Here is a 20,950-nt window from a genome sequence, read left to right as displayed (position 1 = left end):
TATGTCCATTTACCACTACAGACAGAAAGGCCGAGATGTTTTTTAAAGTCTCAAAACCATTTGTAAAGACAAAAATAAGACATTTGTCCAATGATTCCTAGGAAACAGCTTTGTAATTAGGATGAGTCATAATTTTTTCCTACTATATGCCATCATACCACCTGTAAATACCTCACTCATGGATCAAAAGAGATGGGGGAAAAAAAAAAAGAACATGAGATGCAATTACTTTTACTGAGTCTTCCTTTAAACTGCACATAATTAATGCAGAAAGCTCAAAATAGGACTCTTTGGGATGACTATGACGATGACAATGCCATCAGATCTTACTTTACTGAGAATAAGTAACAAACTGCTTTCCAAGATAATCAATTCTTTTAGAATACTGAGAAGAGAACCATTTACTCTCCAGCTCCCAAGTATTTATAAAGTCATAAATACTACTTTGAAACTCCCACTAGTTCTGATTCCCTTTAGTTTCTATTCTGTTAAAAGTGAGGCTTCATGACAACTAAGACAACCTTTCTAACATCAGATCTTACCACTTAGATGAACTCTCGTCTCCAGTCAGACCAGTCTCCACTGCTGGATCTCCAAAATTGACTGTTCTTCACCAAATCAAATCCTACTATTCCTCAAGATCTAATTCAAAACTCTCCCCCTTATTCTGCCAGCTCACTACAACCCTTTTCTACTCTATGCTCATACATTGTTTCTGTGGTACTTGTACACTGACTTTCCAAATGGGAGCATAGGGATATGCTCATAATTTTTTACTCCTACCTATGCTATCACCAGCATGCATTGATCACATAGTATTAAATATAAAACACAGGCCTTACCTAAGATTCAGGTTACATACACTTACCAAAAAAGGACACTTTGTTTAGAAAATTTAAATACAAACACTTTTAGTTACAATTTTAATAACAGTACATTACAGGATAAACTTTTTATGTTTCTCTTTGCTTGAACTCTATTAGTCTGTCAAGTCTAAACAAAAACCAGTCCATTCCTAATCTATTAAAATAGAAGCCTTTGTCACGACTGATTCAGTAACATAAGTGGTGGCTACAGTCTACCTGAATTACTAGGGAAACTAATCTTGAGATCAATATATTAATTACATTTTTACTGATAAGAAAGTTTATTAATAATTTCTTTAACAAAAATTAATTGGTAAACTATTTGGAAACCTCATCTGGTTCTATGATGAACACAGTGTACTTATTAAAATTATGTCCTTGAGGAAAGCAAGTATGTCTTAGGACACAGAAAATAACGTGCAAAATAACTTCCATGTACTCCCATAAACACTGTGAAGTTCCGCTCCTGAGAAGAAGCACAGTATGGCCAAGTCGTAGACCTTCTATAATAATGACATCTAAGAGCAGTCTGCAAAAATAGGGTAGCTGGTTGTCCAGCTTTGAGAAGTGCTCTTTATCTGGTTGAGGAACTCGGATCTGCTGCCCAGGAGCAATGATAACTATGGCTAAAACAGGCACTGTCTAACACTTCTACTACAAATTAATTCATGACCATTGTAAATCAGCACGAACTTCACCCACAATGAGTAAGGTGTGGGGAGGCCCCTTGTGCCTTGACCTCTAAGAAGGTCACTGCTAAAGTTCATGTTTGGCTAGAGCACACTTTCTGTTTGGGTAATAACATGCCTTCCCTTCAAGGCCTATGCACACATATCCCCTAATACCTGCCGTTGGCAGTGGAGGCTGTGTTTTACTTATCTGATCTTCTGCTAAAGGCCATTTTCAAGCTGTGAGGAAATGGGAAATACAAACCATAAACTATGAATACAGGATTTCAAAAAAAAATTTCCCACTTGAAACCCCAAACTACTTTCAGACTACATTTATATAGTGCAGAATTAATCCAAAGAATGAACAGTTTTGGGTGATATATCTATCACTTCAAAGAAAGCAGCTATTAACCCACAAATAAAACAACCCTCAACACAAATGTCTCACGTTATTATCTGAAAAACTGTAAACACCCTCACAGTATCAAAGGTGAGTTATTTAGAATAAATAAGGACTCAGAGACAGATGTTTACTTAACAGTACTGAAATATGTGCTGGAGAAGCATTTTAGTCCCTACAACAGGCCTTTAACACGAATGAGAGAACAATGATGACAAAAAAATGCACTAACAGGACGCTTGCTGTCCAAAGATTTAAGACAGCTATTTTAAAATATTAGCATGAAAAGAATCTAGCATATCATGGATTACGGCTAGTTTATTACATTCAGATAAGACTGTAATTGGAAGAGCTACTTTATTTTAAAAAAAAGAGAGAGAGAAATAAATGTTAAGTTCGTGGATACTCTAATTTCTCTTTCAATTATCATTTCCTATGAAAAAGATGACTAAGCCATGATGGAAAGTATTTGCATGAAGTTATTATCATAAAATAAGTACACTAAAATGGGCACGTGGAGTGTAGGTGCATGCTCTAACAGATTCTCTACGACAATAATCTTACCAAGTAGGAGAATACTTGGAATTTCCATTATGTGGTCACGTGTCTTATGCAGAGGGAATGAAAGCCATTGAGGACACACATGCTTTCCTCTCCTACATAACTGTGTTAGGAGAAAGCAACTTAATTTTAGAAAGTTCCTAACGTACTTTCATCTACCCCTTCCTGCGGTGCAGAAGAGCAATCTCATGATAACTGCACCAGGAGGGAGCACCTGGGTGGCTCCATGGGTCCAGCATCTGCCTTTGGTTCAGGTAATGACCCCACTGTCCTGGGAGGGAGCCAGGTAGTAGCATCAGTCCCCTGCTCAGTGAAGGAGCCTGCTTCTCCTTCTCCTCCCTGCTTGTGCTCTCTGTTGCTATCTCTGTGTACCACTCTCAAATAAAGAGAGAAAATCTTAAAAAAAAAAATTTTTTTTTTTTTAACTGCACCAGGACTTGTTTTGCTCAGTCCAGATTTTATGGCAAAGTGAATTTGGGTGTTTGGAGCAAATGGATGATAAGTACAGGGTGTCCATATTATGAAATATATACAATGATGTTATACATAAGTAAAATTTATATCACATATAAAAATATTGTATGCAGATGAGAGGGAGAAAATGATTCATTCAGAAGGCTGTCCAGATATTTTTCAACATTACTACATAAACAATTGCTGTATTTAGGTTCCATGTTCCTATGGGGCTGATTTTTTATCAGAATCTATTTTTTAAAAGATGATGATGCATGAACTTGGTCTGCAACTGCACAGCACACACTCACACTGTTGTTTTAACAATACCTTTGTGTTTCTCTAAATCAATCAGAGAAAGACAACTATCATATGATCTCCCTGATATGAGGAAGTGGAGATGCAACATGGGAGCTTTGGGGGATAGGAAAAGACTAAATGAAACAAGATGGGATCGGGAGGGAGACAAAGCATAAGAGACTCTTAATCTCACAAAACAAACTGAAGGTTGCTGGGGGTAAGGGGGTCGGGAGAGGGTGGTGGGGTTATGGACATTGGGGAGGGTATGTACTATGGTGAGTGCTGTGAAGTGTGTAAACCTGGTGATTCACAGACCTGTACCCCTGGGGCTAATAATACATTATATGTTTATAAAAAAATTTTTAAAAATTAAAAATAGAGCTTCCCTATGACCCTGCTATTGCACTACTGGGTATTTACCCCAAAGATACAGATGTAGTGAAAAGAAGGGCCATCTGTACCCTGATGTTCATAGCAGCAATGGCCCCGGTCGCCAAACTATGAAAAGAACCAAGATGCCCTTCAACGGACGAATGGATAAGGAAGATGTGGTCCATATACACTATGGAGTATTATGCCTCCATCAGAAAGGATGAATACCCAACTTTTATATCAACATGGACGGGACTGGAAGAGATTAGACTGAGTGAAATAAGTCAAGCAGAGAGAGTCAATTATCATATGGTTTCACTTATTGTGGAGCATAAGAGATAACACGGAGGATATGGGGAGATGGAGAGGAGAAGGGAGTTCGGGGAAATTGGAGGGGGAGATGAACCATGAGAGACTATTCTGAAAAATAATCTGAGGGTTTTGAAGGGGCGGGGGTAGGAGGCTGGGTGAGCCTGGTGGTAGGTATGATGGAGCACTGGGTGTGGTACATAAACAATAAATTCTGGTACACTGAAAATAATTTAAAAAATTAAAAAAAAAACAATACCTTTGCATTTCTCAAACATCAAAGTATTTTTTAAAAAATAAGAAAAGGTCCTAGCAAATGGAAAAAGCCACAGAAAATATATATTTTTTTAAGATTTTATTCATTTATTTGACAGAAACACAGAGAGAGGGAACACAAGCAGGGGGAGCGGGAGAGGGAGAAGCAGACTTCCTGCCAAGCAGGTAGGCCAATGTGGGGCTCAGTCCCAGGACCCCCAGATCATAACCTGAGCCGAAGGCAGATGCTTAAAGAATGAGCCACCCAGGCACCCCAGAAAATACTTTCAATAAGGAAGAAAAAAATCTATAAAGCTAAAAGAGAAAAGGTACAACCTTTTATAAATAATGCAATGGACACATGCCCAGAATAAAGGAGAAACAAGGTAAAGCTTTTTTGGACAAACCCAAAAAAGAAAGATAACACATCCACAAAGAAATTGCATACCACATAAAACCAAAAGGCAGTCGTAAGTGCCTGTTGAAATGAATTTCTGGATTCAAGAATCCAGAGTGTTTAGATTCAGGCTGACAACTGAACTTCTAGGAGAATAAATCTGATTTTCACACGAACAGGAAACTAAAGCATATTGTTACATACATATTGCATTTGCACCACAATTCTTCTGACTTGTTTTAGTTCAACATGATAAGGACATGACAATGTAGTGTGTAATGCCACCTGGTGATGGACGGAACTACTACTGTGTCCTCTAAGGTTGCTTGCTCTGTGTCTCTCACTTCTGCCTTCAGAGGGAAAATCGACAGAACGTCTTAATGTATGTAACAATATTCTTTGCAATCAGGGTACAGTATGCAGAAAGTTCTCACTCAAAGGCAAGTCCACAAATTTTACTTACACGGCATCTTCCACCATGGTGAATTTTAAAATAAACATATTTTGTAAGTGTCACAGTTATCAGCATTTTTCGGCATGTTACTCTTAAGAAAACAATATAAACATTGTAACAGAGCATCAATACTTAGGTAAAGACAAACCTTTCGAATGAGTAAAATACACCATGTATATCATTTTCACTCACCTAAGAAAATGATAATCTAACCAATACTGGAGTATGTATTTCAAGAATATTAATGGACATATTAATTAGACATGCTCTCATTACCACCCTGGCCTACCTTCACTAGCAGGAATTCATCAGAGCTGACTGGTGTTAGAGAAACAGCAGATAGCCCCAAAGCAAGATTTTCCTCCTACTTAAACGTGAAGCAGTACAGAAGGCCCTAGGCTGCAGTGACTGTCTCCTTAGCACCATCTCAGAATCTGAAACTCACGGAGGAGAGAAATACTAACAAACTAGGGAAAACCCTCCTTAAGAATCCAATTCCATACTGATTCTTACACGATCAAATGCCAAGACCGTGTTCAGTTAAAAATAACATGTTCCCGTTATGCCCCTTATAAAAGCATAGATTATCTAAAAAGAACAATAACAATTAATAACCAAGAAATCAGCCTTACTTTTGTTCTTTGGTAATTAAAAAAAGAAAACCATCTTAAGACAGCATTTATTATCGACTGTACACCTGCCTGCACACCCTCAAGCACTGTCCTGAATCTCTCCTTTGCAATGAAAGGGTCCGTGTGACTCAGGATCTGCTGAGTGATCACTAGACTGAAGGTGGGAGGGGCATTACTAATCAGATGTGCACAGATAAGCATATGCAATGCACAGCATGTGTAAGAGGCTGAAAACAGGTCATCTACAAAAATTTGTACAAACCATAAATTTACGGAGTCCCTGTAATATTCATGACTGCAAACTAGGGGCTCAAACAGAAAAATAAATGAGACTGCTATCTACCCTAAAGGAGCTCAGTGTCCAATGGAGAGAAATACTGACAAAACACCTGATTATAGAAGAGAATGAAAGAAGTGATTAAGACAAATGTATAAATGAGAGTAAGAAGAGGGAACCTCAAGAACCTGGAGAAGTCAGGGGACTGTAAAGCTGACAAGTCATTTGAACCATTTTGAAGGATCAACAGGAGATACCCAGGTGACTGGGACAGTTTAGGAAAAAGAACAGCATGAAGAAAGTATACTCCACATGGCAGGACAGAAGAGAGGGCAAGGAGTCACACAGCAAGAAACAAGTCCAGAAAGGCCAGACAGGCAGGGACTGAGCTTTGGGCAATAGTTTTTGTTTCACAAAAATCCTAACTGTCTTGTAAGAAACACACTGGCCCGCCTCAGTTCACAGGTGAGGTTGCCTTCACTTCTCATGGGAGGCGTCACTCAATAAGTTCCTCAGTGTCCCTAAGAGAATCCTACTAGTCAAAGTCCCTGGCCCCACACGTCAATTTGAACTACAAGGTACCTGTAGAACAGAGGCTTTAGGAAGAGCTCTCAAACCCCGTGTGAACTAACTCTCCCCTGAATGTCAGTGAGTGAAATCCCATTAATGGAGAACATTTAGCGCTGAGACACTCTAAATCCTACGCAGCCTGATGCTCTGGCCTCTTCCGAGACTGCCTTCTCTGAAGTGCTCTTTCTCATTCTCCTCTCAGCCAATGTGGACGGATGCCCTGAGGTTACGTGGGACACTTAGCATAAAGATGCTGTAAGGGCACTGGTCACAACTGGGCACAATGTCCTCTGTGAGGAACCCCAGGAGATTCCTTTACCCAAGTCCTTCGGAAATGGTCATACTTTTTATGAGCAGGTGATCTGCTCTAATCTTATGGACCTTGTCAATGATACCGTTCAGTTTCCCTCTAGAGAAGATGCCAGAAAGCTCAGAGCCAATTTATGGACCCTTATTTGATAGGAACATAGAATCTTGTGTATTTTGTATATTAACCTTAGGATACTATATTTTGTATACCAACCTCACATCACACCCTTATTTACCCTTTAGTTCTCTAATACTGTGGTGCTGCTGTCATTATAGCATACATACTTACATTGTGCACTTTCAGTCTTCATGGGAACATAGCAGGGTATAAAAGTACATCAGCCAGTTAGCTAATGCGTTCAAAAAACTTAAAGAGGATTATATGCTAGGCCTATGCTGAAGCCTGGGGATCAAAATGGCGAATGAGACAGACTGGATTCTAAAGGTCAGGAAACTGAAAGTTAACAGATGAAGGAGACAAACAAGAATAAGACAGTAGTAAAAACTTTTATGCAGGGCACATACTCATCTGGAGGAACACAAATGTCTAAGACAGTTGGAAAGGCTTCCTGAATGAACTGCTAACCTATGCTGAGACCTACAGGCTAGTAGGAAGGGCTGTGCCCTCATAGGGAAGGTTTTGGAGTACTGCGCACTCCGGGAGTGGGAAGCAGTTCAGGAAAGCAAGGACAAAAAGGAGGACAAAGGAGATAAGAGAGAGGCCAGAAGGGGTAAGCATGGGTCAGGTCATGAAGGTCTGGTAGACCCCGTTAAAAGAAAGTAAGTTTAACCCTGCAGCATTGTTAAACCCCAGACAAGTTTCAGCCAGAAGCTGACACAATGAGATCTGCACTATAACATTTACTGAGTGCTTCCTCTTTTCTGGGTACTATGCTAAGTGCTTTATACACTGCACTGAATCCTTATAAGAGTCCTATAAAGTAAGCACTGTTGTTGTTCTATTTTACAGAGGATGAAACTAAGGGTCACTGAGGGACACACTGCTCATTCGGGTGATGCCAGGATTCTAAGCAGGTCTTTGGACTCCAGAGCCAGAACACCTCACTTAGCGTGCTGCCTCCCTCACTCAGAAAAAGGCCTGAAGTTCCAGTTCAATGTGGAAAAAGGCCTGGTTAAGGCAAGCCCAGAACTAGGAAGCCCTGCTGTGCCACTGTATGAGAATTCAGGGGAGATATGATGGCAGTGAGAAGGAAAAGAGTGAACTTGAGAGACAAAGAAGAGACAGAACCCAAAGGCACTGGTTGGGATTTCACTGTCTGCGAGAAAAGGGGGCTGGTCCAAGAATGACCCCCAGACTGTAACTGGAGTAAGTGAGTCAATGATGCGTACTGGTGAAGGCAAAGGCTCCCCAGCTCTGCCATTTCACAGGTGGAAACCCTGGACTGTTATTGAACTTCTCTTATCTGGGCTTCCTTATGCATGAAACGAAGATGATAATAAAACCTCCTCTAAGAATTAAATGACTGAGTTCACGTGAAGCACTCAGAACACTCCTGGTATGTAAGTACTCCATCTTAGCCATTATTACTATTATCTTCATAACACCACCAGCATTATGTGCTGTGGGGCGTACAGGAGGAAAAGCTGTTTAGGGGAAAATGACAAGTTCAATTTTCAACACTGAAGATGAAGTGCCTGTAGCACCTCCAAAGTGACAAAGGTCACACGTATGGCTCTGCACGAAGGAAGGGCTTTATGAACAGAAAACTCAGGAGCCATGAGCCTATGTTTAATCATTTAAGCCACCAACCTGAGTGACATGGCCTGGGAGAATGTGTGCAATGAGAGAACAAAGGAACCCAAGAGAGCCTTATGAAGAACACAGATACTGAATGGACACAGAAGTAGGAGGAACCTGCAGGAGAGTCTTGAGAAGTGGCCAGAGATGCAGGAGAAAAAAATGAGAAGCCCAGAGGGGAAGAGTATTTCAACAAGAACAGTATCAGCGGTCACTAAGAGGGGTCGCAAGATAGAGACAGAAAGGTATTCGGTGGATTTAGAAATAAAATATTTGCCCTAATGGTCTAGGTGACATGACCACTGCTGTCCTTTTAACAAATTAAGAAGTAAAATGTATTAGAGCAGATATTAGTAAAAGGCCCTTTCTGTTGAGCCCTATTAGAGAGGAAAAAGAAAGATACTCAGTTCAGACTGACTGCCAACTGGGGAAAATAGGAATGGACTCTGAGAAGAAAATCATTAAAGGAAGAACAGTATTCAGCAGTTAAAGAGCAAAAGCACTACAGATTTTAACCTGGACAGACTTAACCAAAGACAAAATTCAGAAGGCATTAAGGCACAGTCAAGAATAGTCAATTAATTCAAATAGGCTGGCTCACATGGCATGAAGGGGGTTCTGAGTGGTAAAATTCTGAAAGTAGATTGGAACCATATTATAGAAAGTTCTGATCAAGGAATATGGAAGTGCTGCAAATGTTTAAATGACTTTCCTCCCTGGAAAATGCCAATTATTCTTTAATTCTCAGTTCATATGCTACCTCTTCAGTGTCCCTTTAGGTAAAGACAAACTAACCTTTCTAGATGTCCTCAAGATGCTTTGTATTCATATCTCTTTTGACACTGCATTATGATTCTTTTCTAAACCTCAAACAGGAAAGGGCTGTGTCTTCGTATCTCAGCAGGCCAAACAACATATGTCCCCAAAAAACCATTTACCGAATAATTAAACACATACACAGTTTCGTTAGAGTGGTACATTATGAACACTGACTGAGAGCTGAATGCAGTATGGCTTAGCAAAGAAGAAACCAGAGGCCGACCAGTCAGAAAGCCAGGAAGTAAAAGGAGAAGTAGTGGGAGCCCATCCATTCAGGCCACCGTGAAAACACAGGAAGGGGGGGGATGTCTCTCTAATGACCACTGCCGTGTCTCTCTAATGACCAACATTAATAGAATTTGGTGGCCAAATGAAATAGGACAGAATAAGAATAAAATTTTTAAAACCTTAAAAAAATATATATACTCTTTGACTCAGTCATTAGACTTGGAAATATATCCCAAGGGAAGAATTACAGAGATTTATGCATACTTTGGTATTATTTATAAGGGTGGTAAATTAGAAGCAGTTTTAACTTTGAACAACAGAGGACTAGTTTAATAAATAGTGGTCCTTCTATCTGATAACATGAATATATTAACATAAAAATTATTCAAGGATAATGAGAAAACATTAACATAAGTTAAAAAAATTTCTAAAACAAAATATATGATGATTTAATTTTGTTTACTATATATGAATACATGTGGAAAAACACAAGAAGAGTTTATCAAAAAGTATGCACCAGTATTTCTGAGAAGTAACTGACCAGACTATGGGTACCTTTTTCTGCTTTATAATTAATTTCCTAATCTTTAATTAAAAATATATTGTTTTTATGATAAATATCCCATTTTTATAGGATGAGAAAAATCAGGTCATTTGGCTATTTTTTTTTTTTTTTGGAGACTTGGTGGCAAGAAAGAAAAAAACAGAACCACAATTTTAAAGGACAGACAGTATGAGTGTTATGTTTCTTTGTTTTGCTTTAAGGATTACAGAAATGGAGGGGGAGCCAGTAAATATAGGAGCCAGAAAAATAAAGGACGTGCTTTACTTTAAAAAGGAAACCCTTGATATATTTTTCCGTTTAAACAAAATGCACAGTATAAGCCAAGGATACCAGGGAGAAGTCTTGGAAAGGGAAAAGAAAAAGAAAAAAAAACCATAAAGATTACATTTTTGAAGCACTTGGCATAGAAAAACTGTTAACTTACTACACAGTGGGAAGAACATGGGCTTTGGCATCAAAGAGAGCGGAGCTGAAACCATGCAGGACTCAGCAGCCACGTGACCCTGGGCAAGTTGCTAAAATGTGTCTGTCTCCTCAGGGCTGGAATGGGGCAAAGCATTGCCTAGTGCAGTCATAAAAATGAAGGGGTCTGTAGGACAGTGACTAGTGGGGTGGCTAAGAGCTCAGGACCCTACTTTCAAACTTTGATTCATGCAGCAGGTCTCAGCCCAGACCTAAGCATCTGTGTTCTAAACAGCTCCCTGGGTGTTAGCACTGCATGGGCAGGGTAGAGAAGCACGTGAATGACACAGCGTCTGGCATGTGATAGGTACTGGTTAGATGGTGGTTTTTATGTACAGAGCATAGGGCTTCCATCACTTCTTATTAAAGCTACCAAGACTTTTTTTCATTAACACAATGCCAAGATCTATCCTAAATGAGCAGCTTGGATTTTTTGCTATGAAAGAATTAAAATGAATAAAGAAAACCAAAGAAATGCAATTAAAGATCTAAAGGCATATCATGACATTCAGAGATTTGACCTGAGAGGTTCCAAAGGTCTTTGACATGAAGTCAGATATAATTTTGCTGAGACAAACTTAAATCCTTTCTGCTTCGTGATGTGTGGGACCAAGTCCCTTAGTTGATCCGTGTGCTTTCCTACTGATCAGTATAATTTAGGTTTGTTGTGTTCTATTCATCACCGTAAATAGATAAAAGCTTTGTTCTCTGTAAAACAATCTCAAAAGAGGGTCAACTGCTCTGCTACAGAGATATTTGCAAATTTGGGGAAACAGAAAAGGTTTCAGAAAACATTCTAGCAAATGTCAGAGAGCTACTTTATAATTACATTTTTTTTTAACGTAAGGGAAAGGTCTTATCCTTTTTCATAGTTTTCAGCAATAAAAAGTCACATGAAAAAGTCAGAGTGCATGGCATTTAATGCACCCAATATTTCAATAGTCTGTCTGTCTGCCTTTCTTCCTGGCCTCCTAAAATACGCCAGTTGTTAGGAAGGTCACTGAAATGCAGTCCTGGGGGAGGCTCATCAACGAGGATGAAGGCAGTGTCAGCCACGGGGAGGGGCGGCTTGCGCTGGCCCTCTTTGGTCCCTCACTAGAACATTTCCTACGGGCAAGTCATGCTTACTCATGCACTAAGCCAAAAGTCCAAGAAATTAAAACTGTCCGAAAACACTGAAGACTGAGCTATCTACGGTATACTGCTTTTACTGTCTAGGCAATGGCCAACTTTTTTGGAGCAAATGAGAACTACTGTAGACCAAAATGAGAGAGCCGAACACAGGACTACCAGATACTATAGGTAATCCAGGGGTCCAGTGAACAATTCTCTCTCCCTGAATACAGACTGAAGAGTTTGGTCAGATACGCTGATCAAAACTACCTAGTGGGAGTTTATTTTGTCCTTAGGGACTAGCCCTGTATCCCCTAGATTAGTAGAAAGAAAGCATCTTTTATATTCAGACTTTGGGCATATGAGCTAAACACAGATTAAAATATGGATTATTTTAGGGGTGCCTAGGTGGCTCAGTCAGTTAAGCGTCTGCTTTTGGCTCAGGTCATGATCTCAGGGTTCTGGAATCAAGCCCCACAGCGGGATCCCTATTCAGCAGGGAGTCTGCTTCTCTCTCTCCCCTGCCCCTCCCCCCACTCATGTTTTCTCTCTCTCTCTAATAAGTAAGTAAAATATTTTAAAAAGAAGTTAACATATGGATTATTTTACTTGGAATTAAAAATCCCAAAACTTAAGTATATCGATATGATGTTTCAGAGCCTTAACATATGAGATGATTTGCCTGAAATGACATCAGCTAGAAATGTATGATTAAAGAGATGATTATTTGGGGGTAGAAGGTAAGTTTTTCAACAATGGCTCCAAAGAGCCTTCTTAATTATTGTCTGTTATTCTACAGTACAAGTCTTCAGCTCGATCGCATTCATTGTGCCTGTTTACTGCTCAGCCTCCTACTGCCCCAAAGTTCATGTCCTCTCTTGTACTCTTCCTACCCTGCCCTCAGCCATCATTGTTTCTGCTTATCCAAATCACACATAGTCTTCAACATCCAAGGGAGATGGAGCTTCTTAAAGAAGTGAAGTGTTTCAACACTGCCTGATATCTCTTTAGTGAATCCTCCTATAATTATTCAGCAAAACATTTATATATAAAATTTAGCATGTCATTGTATTGTACAGTCCCATTTTGTTTTGGATTTTTCCATGTGTATTCTTATCTACCCATGAAGACTATAAACTTCTTGTAGGCAAGCTCATATTTTAAACAAGACATACCCTCAAACAAATATGAGGTGTTTTATTCTCACCCCCAACCACTTCAACCTAACTTCATTGTTTCAAATGTACACATCTGTGCCGCCTAATGATGAAAGTAATTATTGCATGGTTACAGCTCAGTGATTGCTTATAAAACATTTAACAATATCAAGCAATGGTGGAACCGAATCTTTATTTAAAATCAAAGAAGAGTAAAGCTATCATTTAAAATGATGAAGAACCAGAGATGATGATGACATAACTAATTTTTGGTGAGAATGAATTACAAAAGTTTAAAATTATGTGATAAATTTATTATAGCTGTCAATTAAAAAAAAACTTTCATATAAAAGCCTTTTTTCCTCTAATTTAGAAAATTCCTTTTGTGAGGCACCTGGGTGGCTCAGTGGTTAAGCATCTGCTCAGGTCATGATGCCAGGGTCCTGGGATCGAGCCCTATACCGGGATTCCAGCTCAGCAAGGAGTCTGCATCTTCCCTCTGCGTCTCCCCCTGCCTTGTGTTGTCTCTCTCACTCACTCTGTCACTCAAATAAATAAAATCTTTAATAAAAAAAAAAAAGAGGAAAAGAAATTCCTTTTGGGTTTGGTTAATCTAGTATTGAGAAACCTTACATAATCATACTGAAAAGTTAGAAGCACCTGAAATCATCTGTGACCTTGATCTATCAGTGTAATATACGCTAAGGGGAACATGCTAGGACACTATGCTTGTCTTATTTTTTCAAATAAAAGAAAATATTTAATTCAACTCATACTGATTGGGTCACTATGTGCAGAACATTCCATACCCTTACGAAGGTTATGATCTAATATAAGTATAAAGCAAGTACATTAATGGTGAAATTTAAGGTACTCGGGATAAATTTCTTGCAGTTACTACTACAGAAATGACACATCTGTATAATGTTATATAATGGGTGCACTGTTTCAGGAAAAGTGTGGGTTTTCTAAATGTTCTTAATCTCAGGGAAATATATTCTGAACAGAGGCACAGAAGCTACTTTCATTTTGCATTTTCATTTACTGGGTCCTTCCTGGTAAGACTTCATCCTTAGCTTCTTGATGTCTTAAACTTCTCATGAGCCCATTAGTGCTGACTGGCAAACAGATGTCAGAAACACTGACTTGAGTTGTATGCGTGAGCAGTGAAGATGTTACTTTATGATAAATCATTTCAATATATGGTCTTTAGGATTCCACTGGAATAATTTATTTACAAGGGTCATTTGTTTTAACAGCTTCTTTTTCCTATAACTTGAGTATCTAAAGCAGATCTCAGGGACCTAAAGGTCAGAAAGTTGGGTTTGGTCCTTTCTGAGGCTTCAGTTTCTTTTCTAGGAATGGTACTCTGGACGCAATAGTTTCTAAGGTCCTCTTCACCTCTGACCCTTGATGACACTTTATATGTTCACTTGACACCAGCCCCCACTCTCGGGGAGTGGAGCTGACCTTGACTCTCCACCTGATGCCTCCTTAGGTGTGCCTGATACCCTAATCTTGGGCAGAACCATAACCTCCTCCTTTGGGACCATCATCCCTCCACGATCTGGCCACTTAGCTCCTCCCCCCCCACCCTTTTTAAAGCTCTTTTTTGAGGAAAACCAACCAGTTTACTATAGTTACAAAAGTGCTTTATGATTTGGAGATTGTTAACTAAAATCATACTACAAATACAAGAGGCACCAAGTTAGAGTAGAAAGAGCACGGGATATTCAATCAGATGAACCAGATTCCAGTAACTCTGACAAGCTTCCTCACGTCAGTTTCTGCTTCAGTTTTACCCTACAAGTTCATTATTAGTAACAATAACTACCATGCATGGTTCTTGTCAGGATTAATTGACCTTATGCATATAAAATACTTAGCACAATGCCTGGTATTTAGTAAAGGCTCAATAAATGTTAGCTGTTACTACTATTATAATCATAATAATCCTATTTCTTTATTATAGTGTATAATATATTCTACTTTTCTAACTGAAGTAAATAGAATCATCTAACTGTGGTTCTCTTTTTTTACTGATATGGGGGGTGTGTGGAATCAGTGGGGTGGGGGTGGGGGTGGAAAGAGCTGCCAGTTCTAGCAGGAAAAATTACACACTGTGGTTGTTGACTATTTTGAGTGATGATGACTAAGTAACACACATTCCCCGAAGTTATAAATCAACTTGCTTCTAAAATATCTTCCAGATTTTAGAACAGAGAGGTCTATAGATACATCCTTATCCACGATAAGATAATCCAGTATCCTGCCTACATTTAGGAAGATCTTTATTAGTAAAAGATGTGTTCCAATAGCATGCTTGTGTTTACAGAGAAATCTAGTAGATGAATGTGTTCCATGATGTCAGAAATACCTCTAAAGAAATCATTGAATACTATAAGCTATCAGATTAGTGAGAAAATAGAAAACATATTGTTGAACAAGAAGGGTGAGCCTAAGCTGGATGCCACAGTTAAGTGGTACCACATTAAAAAACAACAACAACAACAACAAAATATACCCCTTCAATGTCTCAGTGCCTCCCTGACCCATCCCACAGGCAGGAAGAACTATGTTCTTCAGGGGCTTCACTGGGTAGATGGACACTCAGTATTCACAGGCAATAAGACCATCAAGCCCACATGTCCATTTCATACTGGTTATGACCACAGAATTTCAAGAGCAAGCCACACTAATAGGGGTAACGTTTTCCGTTTACTCTAGCAATGCAATTTTGGATTGACTATATATTTTTTGTAAATCATGGGTACTTAGTTGTAAAGGTGTTTCAGCCGGGCCCAGTTCATTGAGGTTGTACTTTGTATCTTAAAGTATATTAAACCCTAAAGGAACAACACTAATGCTACTTAGAGAAAGACCCAAGAACTTTACAGCTTTTCTTATGTAAGGAAGTGCAACTTTTTTTTTATGACAATGTAGCAGTTATCAGAGGAGGGTGACAATTTGTCATAAATGTCATCAGCATACAGTATAGCTTGGTAGAAATCAGAGTGGAGAGCACAAACACGTTAAAAAAAAAAAAAAAGATTTTTCTTGCACTAGGTGACTCTGGGCTTTAAATCGTTCTTACAAAATCAGTAACACTTCAGCATGTTTCTGGATAGTTCCTTTTCCATATATATTCATATATTTTTTTGTCTCAACGTATGTATGAAGCAATATATAAACATACAAATAAGATGTATACTTTTACCTAAAAAATATGAAAATGTACATGTTTAAATGGATGTGATACCATCAATAGCACCACCTCATCCTGACATGCCTGTCAACAGACACTGCTCTTGAGGAAGTGTGTGTAGCAGTACGAGCTACAAACTAGGAGCGGAAGAATGACGTTCTGTCCCTCATCTACAGAGATTTACTAACCTCCCTGGATGCCAGCTCTGCTTAACTAGAAAACAGAGGTAGTATTTGCCTTCCTACTAACCAGAATCATTTGTTGGAGTAAGTGGAATAAAAATTCAAAAATAATTTTTAAGCTATACAGAACAACAGCATAGTATTAAGATACTTTCGAGAAAGTTTTGGTGCTTTGAGAAAAATTTAAAAATGGAATGATAGTCTATCTCTGTCTATTCTGAGAGGAGAAAAATATTTTAAGGCTATCTCTGACATTTCTAAAGAATACATAATAAGACATTTTAGCTCATGGGGTCAACTTCGTATAAGAACAAAGTATCTTCTATCTTGAGAAAAAAGCCATACTTTGTAAAATTTTGAAGGGCTACATACACAGTTTAACAATTATTGCCACTTAACATAAAAACATAGCCTTCTGAGACAGGTGCTTACCTTCTCTTAGACGTTCTACCACAAAAGTAAAGCCTGTAGTTCTTGGGTGTAAGACGTACTCGTATTTCGGAAGTCCATTCTTTTCAGCAAACTCATTACTTCGAGCCTTGCTGTTTTCTAAACAAAACAAAAGACTATGAGAAGCCATAAAATAAGGGAATGTGAGATAAGAAAATAGTGGAAAATTTTTTTGATAAAATGGCAGTTAATTCATCTGTAATTATTGAATATAGCATATATGAGTTGACTGAGAAGATATAAACACTTTGGTTCCTAACAAAGATCACAGAGTTTTTGGAATTTTGAAATTTTTATAATAAAGTATTAATAGGACTTTTTATAACTGTTTCCTGAAATTCATATTGAAATTTTTTAAATTATTTAAGAGATTTCATAAAGTAGTCAATGTACAACAAAAATTGAAATACAAATCAAATGTGAATAAGCTAAAATTTTCATAAAGTAGTCTTCACGTAATGAAAAGTGAAATACTAAAAGATGCTAATAAAACTTAGATACTAATAAAATGTAAGGACCAGGACAACCAGAAAAAATAAGTAGCCAATATATCAAATATATCAACTCAACAATTTTTTTTTAACCCAGTAATTTAGGGCTTCAATGCAAAGTGAAATGTCTGCCTTGCTCAGGCATACAGCATGCTAATATTACTAACCAAAACCACTCCCCAACAGAATGGGCACATGATTAGCACATCATGTACAAACATCTGAACATGGTTTGGCTGAATATAGTTACAGAGTCAAGTATATGTTCCAATTGCTGGCAAAAACTTCTTTTTCCATTCCATGAGGTAACTTTATAAGTTCCAAGAAGAACCAAACCCATTATTCAGCAAATATATTTGGAAAAAGTAGTGTTCAGAAATTTGGCCTCAACTGCTGGGAGAGATCATGAAATACCTTCTGATGACAGCAGATGTTAGAATCTGCAACTCTCAGCTGCATCCTGAAATTTACAGCCTATTCCAAGTCACAAGAAAAAAAAAAACTTTCTCTATATAAACCCAACCTTCTTAGGAATAAATTTAAGATCGCGGAGTCCTCAAACCTCAAAAAACCATATATGGATGCCACAACACTAAAATATTCAAAGAATATGCCTCTAAAAGGTGTCATACTATTTTTTAATTGAAGAACTGAGAATTCAAGAACTAAATATTCATAGTCCCCGGCAAAAGTACAGGCTGTAAAAAAAAAAAAAAAAAAGTACAGGCTGTAAACATGAAAAAAGGAACAGCTCCTCTCATGTTCACTTGAGGAGAATATCCTGGACATGGGACTCCAAAACAGTATTTGATAGACAGCTAGAAGGCCCTTCCACGGAATGAGGAATCCTAGGGATATGACAAAGATAAGCAGTTAACTACTCTTCAGTTTCCTCTTCCAGTTCATCACAGCCTTTAGGGATCTGAAGACAAAACTGAACGCTGCTGTAGAATGGGCGGGCACACAAGTACTAAAAACATACAGTCACAATGTGGGGAGGTAGAGATAATAATGAGAAACACAGAGATACAGAGTTTTCCTCCTATCCCCACTTCATCCACCCATCCCCAGACTCTGATTATTAGACTGCACTAGCCTCCCTCTTTCTGACCACAGCCTCCTGCCCTGTCAGCTCACTACTGGTAACACTCCAGTGCCAGCACGCCATCTGCTCTGAAGACAGTACTGGCCATTCTGTGTTCTCCAATCAGCTAGGCATGTTTTCACTTTAGGGTCTGTGCAGATGTTCTTTCCCCTACCCAGAATGCCTTGTACCCAGACACCTGCAACATTTTCTGCTTTGTTCAATTAGTCTCTACTTACACAGAAATTCTTTTAACCACCTTATATAAAAGAGTACTCTGTGCTCTATCTACTCCTCTCCCTGTCCTTTTCTTGCTTTATTTCTCCGCACAGCATTTATGAATATTTGACCCATTTTTGTTAACTAACGGGTGTTGTTACTCTCTTTTCTCATAGAATATAAGCTTCATGAAAGTAGGGGCTTTGTTTTATATATAAAGCTTCAGGGCATTCATTTATTACATTTACTAAATGAAGTTTTATATACAAGAATGTTTAATTACATGTATTATTACAATTCTTAAAACCCAGAAAAGCTTTCCTTTCCCAATCACAGAAACAGAACTCAAAATTATAGTATACCGATGGTTACGATCAAGTGTATGTATCAAACTAGCATAGCCAGAGTACCCAGATAGTTGGCTCAAACATTAGTCTAGATGTTCTGTGAAGGTATTTTTCAATGAGATTATTTAAATCAGAAGACTTTATATAAACAAATTACTCTCCATAATGCGAGTGAGCCACATCTGATCACCTGAAGGCTTAAACAGAAAAAGACTAAGCTCCTCCAGCAAGAAAGAATTCTGTACCAGACCGCCTCCTGACTCAAACTGTTACTCTTCCCTGGGTCCCCAGCCTGCTAACTTAACCTGCAGATTTTTGACTTGCCATGCCTCCACAATCATGTGAACCAACTCCTTAAAATAAATCCTCAACTCCCATCTCAATTTCTCTCACTCTCAAACTCTCCACACACACAAGTACATACACATACATATATGCACACACATCCCGTTGGTTCTGTTTTTGCTAGACAACCCTACCTAATAAACCAATATAATCTAGAACTGCCCACCCTTCGAAACACATGTTTTATAAGAATAAATAGTGGTAGGAAAGATAAGATAACACTAAGTGCAAAGAAATGTATAATTCTTTTTTATAACTGTTTAAAACTGTATGTGTGTGCTTATGCACATGTGGTGTGCATGCCTGCATGCATCTGTGATCAAATGATCAAAAAGCAATGGGCCAAATTTTTAATAGTGTCTGTTTATGGGCAGTGGAATTACAGCAACTTTTGTGCTCTTTTCTATGTTTCTAAAATTTCCAAGTTCACATATATGACTTCCATAGCCCCCCCCAAAATTAAACCAACAATAGCATATAAAGATAAAATATATGTAAAGTCATATTTAAACACACTACTTTGAAAATATGCAAGCAAGTTGGACTCAGAATTTAAAAGAGGGTTACAGAACATTCCCCTTGGGCTTAAAAATCCCAAGTTTCAAGTTAATTGTGGTAAAACTAAAACACCCTTGAATTAATAAAGATAATCATTTATCCCAGATTAAAACTACCTGTATAATCCTGTTTAAAACAAAAACAAAAACAAAAACGAAACCTTTTGAAAGCTTCAGGATCTGTTTTCTCTATTTGGCAAACAATCTAGCTTTTGAAAGTTGGCTTTAAAATGTAAATACCATTTTAACTTAAAAAATATGCAACTACATCATGTAATGGTGAGTATTCTGGACCCTGAAAATATGCCACTAGAGGTTAAGTTCATCATGTAAAAAAGACACTTGAGAAAAAAAATAGACTGAAAAAAGTTTTAAATATAAATTTTAGAGGCTTAGAAGAGCTAATATATAAACATTTTAACACTCATATACCAAAAAGTAGCATTAATCCAGAGCTTTTTTTCCATTAGCTATTAATTACTAAATAACATCCAAAGGTGTCATTCTTTAGTGTCTGCTTTGGCATTCACAAATATCAATCCATCTATCATCTCAGTAAATTACTTTCTATAATACAGCTGGTATTTCAGCAGCCAAATTTAAGTGTTATATATTCTTTAGTAATAAAAGATTTAATACAGCTGTATGTCCATCAGAACTTAGTAGTGATAGTTGAGCTCTAGGAATCAATTAATTTACAACCTATATTTTCAAGCTTAAACAATATGCAGCCAATATTATTATCCTCAGTATTATCCTCTGTGATCCAACTACTTTTAGAATCCTCACTATAAAAATCAAACCTATAGAGTAAGCATATATTTTAGTACATCATATTATTCAATAAAAATTGCCATGATTCATTTAGTTCAGTTCCCTGTGTAACGGTTAATTCAAAAAGTTCTACCTTGTATCAATGGTAAATGTAAGGGCCTATTCAGCCAGAGCGGCTCCACCTCTGTTGAACAGCCATTTTGTTGTTTATGCAGTAAAACTTAAACTGACCCTACCCACCATCCCCCCAGGGGGCTTACTTAAAAGCAAGTCCGGGAAACCAGGGAAACCAGTAAAATCTGGTCAACCAGTCCCTGATAACAGAGCCCAAATACAAGGGCGGGTCAGGTCAGGTGGAGATAACAGC

General features: G+C 38.1%; 1 protein-coding gene across 3 annotated transcripts in view; it reads right to left on the bottom strand.

Annotated features, from left to right (window-relative positions):
- The window catches only part of LCLAT1 (lysocardiolipin acyltransferase 1), a 181,516-nt gene that overhangs the window by 54,502 nt on the left and 106,064 nt on the right, over positions 1–20,950 (bottom strand). For all 3 annotated transcript variants that reach the window (XM_082745265.1, XM_082745266.1, XM_082745264.1), the window contains exon 5: positions 16,749–16,865. In XM_082745265.1, coding sequence (XP_082601391.1) covers positions 16,749–16,865 — 117 coding nt within the window. The remainder of the gene's footprint in view (positions 1–16,748; positions 16,866–20,950) is intronic.

Source organism: Mustela nivalis, assembly GCF_964662115.1.
Source record: "Mustela nivalis genome assembly, chromosome: 8".
NCBI classification, from domain to species: Eukaryota; Metazoa; Chordata; class Mammalia; order Carnivora; family Mustelidae; genus Mustela; species Mustela nivalis.
The sequence above is the reverse complement of the archived record's forward strand: the minus strand, read 5'-3'. Positions and strand labels throughout refer to the sequence as shown.